Source organism: Aptenodytes patagonicus, chromosome 1 (assembly GCF_965638725.1).
Source record: "Aptenodytes patagonicus chromosome 1, bAptPat1.pri.cur, whole genome shotgun sequence".
In the NCBI taxonomy this organism is placed as follows: domain Eukaryota; kingdom Metazoa; phylum Chordata; class Aves; order Sphenisciformes; family Spheniscidae; genus Aptenodytes; species Aptenodytes patagonicus.
Genome location: NC_134949.1, coordinates 59703249 through 59712755, shown reverse-complemented (window position 1 = coordinate 59712755; position 9507 = coordinate 59703249). Strand labels below are relative to the sequence as shown.

The 9507-nt window shown below is 48.6% G+C and overlaps 1 protein-coding gene across 1 annotated transcript; it reads right to left on the bottom strand.

The window, feature by feature from the left end:
• Window positions 1-3565: 3565 nt before the first annotated feature.
• Window positions 3566-9218, bottom strand: MB (myoglobin). Its single transcript, XM_076338717.1, has 3 exons — window positions 9026-9218; window positions 5132-5354; window positions 3566-4433 (listed from the first exon to the last, which is right to left on the bottom strand). The coding sequence occupies exons 1-3, from the start codon at window positions 9118-9120 to the stop codon at window positions 4287-4289; spliced, it is 465 nt and encodes a 154-aa protein (XP_076194832.1). The 5' UTR covers window positions 9121-9218; the 3' UTR covers window positions 3566-4286.
• Between the last annotated feature and the right edge of the window lie 289 nt (window positions 9219-9507).

The window sequence follows — 9507 nt, the reverse complement described above, 5'->3', positions numbered from 1 at the left end:
TGCGTGTGTGCTGAGTCTGAGAAGGAGCACAGACTCTGATTGTTAAGCCCTGCACAGTCTGAACAAGCAATGATGCAGCCTTGAGCAAACCTGAGAGGAATGAGTCCAGGAAAGTGGAGGACATGCTCTGATGCCATGCAACTTCTGAAAAAAATGTTATGGGCAAGCAAGTCTACATCAAAGAAACACCTGTCTCCACCACTGGTTTCTTTTCCTCAGTGGCATAACATAGGGGACAGGTTTTGGCCATGTGGCAGAAAACACAGGGATCATGACAAAAATAATCCTCATCTGAAAGCGTAGTATAGGTGAGCATTTGAGTGTCCTTATTAAACTACAGTGGTATATAGACATTACATCCTTTAGGCACTGTCTGTTCTTCAATACCCAGAAACCAGATATATCTGTTCAGTGACTATGATGTGGATTGGAAACTTCCCTGCCCTTTCCTCACGTTAGCCCTGCAGGGAGATGCAAACATGAAGAATGCCACAAGTTTCATGCTAATGTGCTAAATATTTAGCATAATTAGTCACTGGAGCCCCATCCCTTTCTCCCACTGAGGTGACCAAGAGACAGATCACAGGATTAATAGTATGGTCCCCAGCACTTGCTCCTTGATATCACTTGACATTGGCAGGTGTATTGGAGCCAGGCAGGATTAGCAGGCAGAAGTAAAGACAAGGGGGACAAGCAGTGCAGCCTGCAGTATTGTTACACCCTGGCTGGGGCTGACTGGCTCATTTGCACAGCACCTGGGAAGTGAGGTCCTGCTCCCTGCATCTGAGATCCTGATGCATCTCTGGTGTCTGACACCAAAGCCCAAGAGAACGCAGACAGGTCACTGGCTCGGTGCCATGGGGAGCTTTGCTGTGCAATGGAAACCACGGCAGTGGGAGAAGAATAGGATGTCAAGTGCAAAGCAGCAAGGATGTTTTTCAACCTAAGGGTAGATGCAGGTATATAACCCATTTGCTGCCAGAAACAGCATTATTAGCATAAAAGAAATTGCAGGAGTGCATGGAAAGCATAGGACAGCCATAAACCTGACCTGGCTGTAGTCAGTGTGTATGTGCTGGAGCAAGGAGGCTCTGGTAGCCACACAATCCATATCCCATCCCGCAGGAACATGTATGTGACACCAAATGGTGCTAACGAGGGCTGGGCACAAGCCCCTGGGACCCATCCTCCTTATGTAAAGCTATTCCTGGAAAGGAGGCAGGAAAATTTCTGCGCTTACGCTGATATGGTTTATCTCTACTAAGGGACTTTGTCCCATACATGAACCAGAAAAGCTACAGGAGCTAGTAGCATAGTGACTCCCACACAGATGCTGAATCAATATAGCATGGAGCTGAAAAACCCTTTCCCCACCATCCCCTCTCCTCTAGGAAACTTCCCTTGTCCCTAAAGCAGGGGCTGCGGCAGGAGCTTTATAGACTCGCTGTGTGGGAATTACATATATCGCTACACTATGTCAGAACTGCAGCCAAGGGCATACTCGTACCCAGAGTAGCAAAGGTGCAGACACATGGGTTTCACCACAAGCATCACAACCCACTGAGCCTGCTGGAGATAGCACCACTGTTATTGGTATCTGAACTTACTGGTTCATCTCAGCTTGCACATCTTCACTGGGCCATAGGCACAACCAGAAAACCTACATCAGGCCCCACATTTGACCAGCACAGGTTTAAGAATGGTCCCTAGTGCACTGACACAGGGGGCTAAGGCAGGCAGAGCGAAAGGTCAGTGCTCCCAATGGACCGACATTTATTCCAGGTACCTAATAACCAGTAGCTAGGCACAACATATATGCAAACACTCCCTCCTCCACCACAGTGCCCTACATAAAAATATCTAGTGACGACTCCAGTCCCACTCAGACTGACAGAGGCAGCTGCCGTAGCAGCCTGTTGTCACTGGCAGGAAATCTTAGTGTGTTGGACAGGCAATCCTAGATGTTAATTAAATAGGTTGCCCTCCCTGCAAAGCCAGACAGACTAGACTGGAGTCAGACGAAGCAAGTTGCTTAAGCCAGGGACCACCTGGCTGTAACTTCATCTAGGTGACAGCATATGCTTTTGCGACCCTCTCTGAAAGGTTGAAACTCCAAGCAAGCTCCCAGAGGTAAAGTGAGGATTTGTAAAGAGCAAGAAGTCAGAGATGCTCTGTTCTGGGAAGGAATTAATTCCTTCACCTTTCAGAGACTGAAATTTTGTGGCCTTTGCCCTGACCACAGCAGATCACACTGGTTCAGGATTGTTTTTTAAGGGAGCTGGTGGCTCCTCCTCTGTCTCCACTGCACACAGTGTTGCAGGGAGCACTTTGAACCAGACCCTGCTAGTAGCTGCTAATACTGAGCACCTCATTTTTCTTTCTCATGCTTGCCTTCACACTGTCTCTGTGAGATAAGGCGCATTACTTTCTCCATACCAGAAAAGAGCAGCCATGTCGACTACATGCATTTCCCAGAGCCACAACCCAGCTGTTTGCCTCTGTAGCATCCTGCTGCTGTGCCAAGATGTGACCCTGCTATGAATGCTTTCAACCCTGTGCAAATACACAGAAAGACAGCACGCTGCTCATCCACCTTGCTTTTTGCATGGAGACAGCTTGAGTGCATATGCCAGAAGAGACTGCAGCACCCTACCACTGAGGCCCTGAGCTGGATGGTGGGGGCGGAGGAAGAGGAGGGAATGAGAACCCCAGTGCTCACTGTAGGGTATAACTGCCCCTCTGACTAGGTCCAGCCAGAGAAACAGCACAATTCCCAAAGAGTCAGCTAGTCTGCTGTGAAGCTGGGTGTCGGGTCAAAGCTTTGCACTCAAAAACCCTCTTCAGGCTCCATTTCTTACTAATCCTGGTGCAGCCTTAGGCACAATGTGGCCCTCAGCCTCTCCCCAACTTCAGTAAAATCAGGTCACTTGTACCTCACTGGTACCAGGATGGGGAGAGGGCAATGGGCAGAAGTAGGCGCCTTGCTGCTCTGTGTCTGTCTCTTAAGCTCCCCCATGGGACACCCATTTATGTTTGTATACACAGTGCAGTATGCACCACAGAGACACCCCAACAAAACTGCAAAATGGTACGGAGACCGAAGCTTGGGTCTTAAGAGCATACACTGCCGTTGCAACCTTCCTCCTGGGCTAAGCAGCCCAGCTTTCCATTGCCTGGAGGGAGCAACATACTGTGCTGCTGCTGGGACCTGAGGCCGCTTGCACGTGCTACCTCCCCATAAATAAGCAAAGGGCCTTCCCTCACCATGTCCCTCCCCTTGCGCAGCAGTGGCCATGGCCTTTAGTCAGGGAGCATTTCTCTCAACTTCAGCTGAGTCTAGGCTGCCATTTTGTGTTGTGAAGTCCAGTAACCAGGTCATGACCTGGTGGTGACACCTGTGTGGCCTGAGTCCCCTGGCTCAGACAAATGCCATGTGCTGCTCAAGTCATGGACTGGCACCACAGGTTGTGGTGCAGCCGGATACATATGCAAAACACCTTTCCACTTTCTCCATCTCTCCCACTTCTTACTGGAGTGCCTGTAAAGCCAGGAGCAAACACACAACACTGGTGCAGGAATTTTTATTTTCTGAGAAACACATACTTTACTTCCCAGTGCAGCAGAACTTCAGATGCGTAGCGGTGGCTGCCAGAAACCTACAGATCGCAGGGATTACTGCTCTTTATAATTTTTCTAACATGAGTTTAGCAACTAATGCAAGTTTCCAAGCTGGCAGACCCTGGAGACTGACTGGCTGCCTTCACCCCCACAAAGCAAGGTAATACTGTGCTGAAAGCTGTCCACAGTAACCTGCTAACAGTCTCTCCTGTAGGAGGAATGTGCCTCTGCTTCCCATCCTGACACCCGTTTCATACCATCTGAGTCATCCTTTCACCCTCTCATTCACCACACTTCCTAACACTCCCCTTGTTCCTCCACATCCCTTCATCTCTGGCCATGCCATTCCCCTCTCAGATGAGACTGAGTTTTGTGGAGGGGGAAAGAAAAAGAGAATAGGGATAGGCAGAAGCTCACAGATAACTTCTTACATTATTTTTCCTAAGCAAGCAGATTATTTCTTTTGTATACATGAAGCCAGGAAACAACGGTTTATCATGGATATCGCTCTGAGTGCTTCTATGCTGCCTGGAGTGACCCTTGGCCTTTCATAAAAGCTTTCCCACACATCTTGGATGGCCAATTGTGAGATGTCCAAAAAGTGCTGGGGAAGCTACTCTAAGATGCATGGCCAGGCCTCCATTCTGGTGTCTCTCTGTGCGTATGTGCTAACCCTGGAAACCGAACTCCTTGTACTTGCTGGCCATATCATGTCGGAACAGCTCCAGGGCCTTCTTCATCGCAGCCTGGCAATTAGCCCCAAAGTCTGCAGAGTGTTTTTCAGCAATGACCTTCATAATGGCTTCACAAATGAACTGTGAGGAAGGAAAGAGAGAGAGAAAAACAGAAGGGACAGTCAAGGTTTATTTTCAGAAAAGCCAGGCTAAGAAATAGGTTGCAGAGCCTGGAAATATCTCCGAGCTAATTCAGTAGCCCTTCCCGCAGTCTCTGGAGAGACAGTGAGGTCTAGCTTGCAAGGAGCCTGGGCTGGGGAGAAGAACTGGGCTCTATTCCTAGCTCTGACGCTGATCTGCTTCATGACCTTGAGTAGACCATGGCCGTTCCCACTCTTTGTCTGCCTCGTCCATTAAGGTTGAAAATTCATGCCCTGTGTTTGTAAAACACTTAGTTTTGTGGGTCTTGATCTCCAATGAATCCTCCAGGGCTTACTCTAAAATTGTACATCCCTCATGTCCAGCCACTGACAGTTCTTATGTAATGTAGTTTCCCAGGCATGCAGAGGCTGCATGGGCTGGTTTATTATTGTCCAGGGTTGCTCAGGCTGCATGTGGTGTTTGGAATGGGAAATCTAAACTTGGATATTCACATACCATTTGCATACCATGAGCCCTTTCTGTGCCTCCTCCTGCCTGTACACAAGGGACCTCAAACTTGAGGGAGAGCTCACTGAAGTCCAACTAGCCATCAGTAAATAAAAGTGCAACTCTCACATAGCTGTCTTGCACACATTCACTACACATCAGACACCAAGATTGCCTGCCCTTTTCCATACCTCCAGATATTTGACAGGGACTCTGTGCTTGGTCGCGTGGGTTTGAGCCAGGGGCTTCAACTCTGACTCATGATGACCCTTCTGCTTCAGGATTTTGCCCAGTTGGGTAAGGACGGTAACTCCATGTTTCTTCATATCTTCAGAGCCCCTCATCTGATCAGGGGTCTTCAGGCCTCTGAACTTATCAAAGCGATCCATGGTCTCAGGGTGATCCTGAAAGAGTCTGTGGACAAAAGTAGAGGGACTTGTGAGACTTGAGAGAGCTGTCATCCAGACCAGAGCTGTGGTCCAGCTGCTCCAGGTATTTCACAGTATATGGACCGGCAAAGGTGTGATAACCCACTTCCCTCCCCAAAGAAAGCTCTTAGCTGGTCCCTGCTAGTAGAGGCTACTTTAACCTGGGAACTCTGACACTTTAGATCCTTTCCAAATTACCACCATTCACAATCACTCCTTTTAGCATGTATATAAGCCAGGGAAGCATCTGACCCTACTCTGAATCTCGTTTAAGTGTTTTTCATCCTTCCTCTGGTAGGTTGTTCCACAACCTGATGACACTCTGTGTGCAGAAGTTTCCTTTCTATTTATTTTGTACAGGCTGCTTTTTATCATTAACAAATGATAAAAAGCTCTTGTCTTTGGAGAGCAGAAGCTCCTGACATACCTCCCTTTGAGTATTGTATCTACTTTAATCCCATCCTCTTACACATGTCCTAACATGATCACTGCTGTCTTTCTCCATTCCCTGTGGCTGTGACAGAGACACTGCCCTAAACATGTCCAACTAGGGTGACAGAGCAAGTGTCCATATTTTTTTATATAGCTCTACTAACTCTTTGGCACCAGTCCCCTGGGTTATGTCAACTGTATTAAGATAGAGACAAGAGCCAAGGCTGGTCATCATACTGAGAGGTGAGTTCTTGCATTCATCTGAAGGAAAAACAAAACCAAACAAAACCACCTGTCTTCATTGACTTACTATTGCTGAGGAGCCAACCTGTAGACCCCTGGCTCTCACCAGGACCCTCTTCTCAGCCCATCTCTGCATTGACCAGGAAAGGAGAGTTCTAGAGGCTTCTCATACACAAAAAAAAGGGAGCAGCCCCCAGCCTCAGGTCCCTCACATCTGGGGCTCAAGTGTTCTTGAACATCAGCTGGATGGGAGACCTTACTGTGTCCCCACCCTATGGTTGCAGGCATGGAGGAATTTGGTTCCTGCCCCTTTTTCCCACCACCCCAGCTCAGCCCAGCTGCCAGCAGTGTGGTTCCCTCCATTGGGAACCGTGGCACCTCAGAGAGTCCTTGGGAGGAAGTGGGTAACAAGACCGTAAGACCTTCAGGCATGCTGGTGCCATGTCATGCAGTGCTATACATAGGCACTCTGATCCCAAAATGGAAATTAAATCAAGAAGGTGGAAGGCTAAAAAACAGGCTAGTGTTGTCCCCCCTGCTTCCTCCCTGCTGCATTTCCTAGGAGACAGAATGCAGACACCACTGGCATCCAAACTAGTAGGAAATGTCACTCTTTTCCCTGCCAGAGTCCTAGAGTCAAGGTGAAAAGGGGATACTGCCTGTCCTGATTATTAGGAGCAGTCTAATAATTAGGTGTTGAGAGACATCAGCTCCTTTGCACAAATTTATTTTCAGGTATTACACCCTCTGATGGGCATAATCCAACTAGTTGAAGCACCAGCAAAAGCAATGTCTGTCTTTACAGTCAGGGCCCTACAGCTCACATCTGTGAAGTGGCTTACCCAAGTTACCTGCAGCAATGTCTGGCGCTCCAGCCCAGGACCTCAGCCATGAAACCAGCCTCCCTCTCATTGTACAGTGGTTGCATGCTTGCTCTGCCCTTGGGAGGATGCTGGTGCTGGGACTACCAGGGCTTGTGTCCCATCTAGAACTGGACATTCCTCCTAAGTATGTTGCCATGAGGGTCAGGCTCTCCACTGTATGATGTAAGTATAGGTTAAACTACACTAACAAATACCTCAAGCACATGGAAAACACAAGCTGTTCTGCAGCAAAAGCATTCTGTAAATGAATGACCAGTCTTTGCCGGCATTTCATTTCAAAGGTCTCCAAAGGATTTCTGTACTCTAGCAGGTGCTGAGCACACCACATCATCGGCCTTTCCTTTTTTCCTATCTTTCCATGACACAGGTTGTGTCCCACCCAGAGAGATGAAAAAACCTTGCACCCTAAAATGAGATGGAGTTATTTCTAAAAATCTCCCTCCATCGTGTCTGGCTATGCCTGAATCATGTCTGCCAAAGATGATATACTCCCGAGACTCTTGAAAATTCTTCTGAGTATTTTTTTGTTTTCTTTGGAAAACTTCCAGTTGAATCAGTGTTTTCTAAACATATTCCCCAGATATGACATCTACCTAAGAAGTCTTTAACAATGCACACTTGGACACATTTCTAAATTAAGAGACGCCTGCTGGGCTTCCCCTGCCTCTCTCCTCCCTCAGAAACCCCTTGAAGAAACAAGAAACGACCTGGGTTGGCTGGGGAGCACAAAGTCACAGGGAAGTGGGGTCTATTTATTTAATGCCCTACGATACCTGTAAGAAAAATGGTATTACCTTTTCCATTGAAAACTGCTTTTACTGTCTTGTGGCAGTTCCAGAGCCAAAGTAGCCACCTCACAGAGATGGACTATTGGGGAGGGCTCAGGTTCCTGCTACCCCTCCAGCATGCCTGCTCTGGACTGCATCAGCGGAGAGCCATCACATTGCCACCTGGCTGCTCCCATCCTTCCCTCCGCTTCAAATGGCAGCTGAACTGGGCCATGATAAAGAAGGTAAATAAAACAGCCCCCTGCTTTGGCTTATCTTTGTAAAAGCTTTGAATGGACAGTGGATTTGGCCAATGGTGTGGGCTCCTTCCTTTAGCCATGCTTAAGCTAGGAAATCCCCCAAGCAAGTGCCACATCCCCACTGCTCTCCGCAGCAGCTGTACCCTTCCAGCACATCGTATTGAGCACAGGCTGAGGGGGAGATCTGGAGAGTCTCCTCAAAGTCTCCATCCCTGCTGGTCTTTAAGGACAGGCTAGGATCCAATGCCCACCCAATGTCGTTGCCCACTTTGCAGCCCTGAAGTCTCTTCCAGGTTGCGTTTCTGTGACTTGCTGCTGGTGCCTGGGGAGTTCCCCTCTCAGGGTCCAGGACCGCAAGGACAGCATGGAGGTGGGGGTCCTCTCAGATGGAGACCTCGCAAGTGCTCCCACTCTGACCCCAGAATCACGGAGGAGGGAAGCAGGGGGAAGGATGTGTCTCGTGTCACACCCAGATCTCAAATTCATCATCAGGAAGTGGACAAGTGTTACCACCCAGATTTCTGGCCAAAAAGCAAGATGAGCAGGGCTCTGCCAGGTGAGACTATAAGGCGGGGAGAGGGAAACACTCAGGTAATTCACAGTTAATTTTACTAAAATCAGAGATTCTGAGAAAATTGTCACAGAGGTGATTTTCCTCTCCCCTCTTTCTCTGCCTTCCCATATCCTTGCTGCAGAGCATCTGAAGGCCCAGGACACACAATTCACTCCAGCATTTCTCGCCACAGTGCTTGGGCAACGAGGCTCCAAAGCAGAGCTTTGCCAACAGGTCGGGCAGAGGGAGTGACAAAGTCCTACCATCTTTTGAAAGCAGCAGTGGCCCACTCCTGCACCCATAGACAGATGGAAAGACGGAAGCACAGCCATTTTACACAGTGAGTAATTTTTAACCCAGAAACCATAGCAATGGAAAAAACACCACCCTACAACAAAGGAAACAGCCTGTTGAAATAAACACTGCCAAACACAAGCCCCCAAACTAAATATACACCTTCCTTGGTCTCTCATCAAAAGCTCTAAGCTTTACTCTTAAGATCGAAGCTTCTTGCCTACCTCATTAAAACTGCATGCCCATGGCCAGCGAGGTCGCACTCCACCTTTCCCCACATGGTCAGGACCTGCTGCCATTCCTGATCGTTGAGCCCCATGGTTCACTGAAGGCAGGTCTCAAGTGCTCCCTTGCAGCCGTTTGCCTTTCCCCAAAGGCTGCCTAGAGAGCTCACCCGCGGGATTTATAGCCCCTGCTCACAGACCTACACCTGTCAATCATCAGATGGATGTCTTGCTCTCTTTCAGGCTTGTCTAACCTAATCAGCCTCCCTATTTTTTGCTAGGAAGCTATTTTGGGTCAGGTGCTATTGTGGGTGCCACTGATGGCATAATTCCTGCTTTTCGTATTGGACTGGCACATGTCCCACTCTAGACAGTAAAGGGCACTGCCGAAACACAGTGCCAGGAGCCTGTCCTGCATTCCCAAGGACCCAGAGACAGTGTCAAGCTATATGGCAGGAGAGTCCTGAAGAGCACCCCAAGGT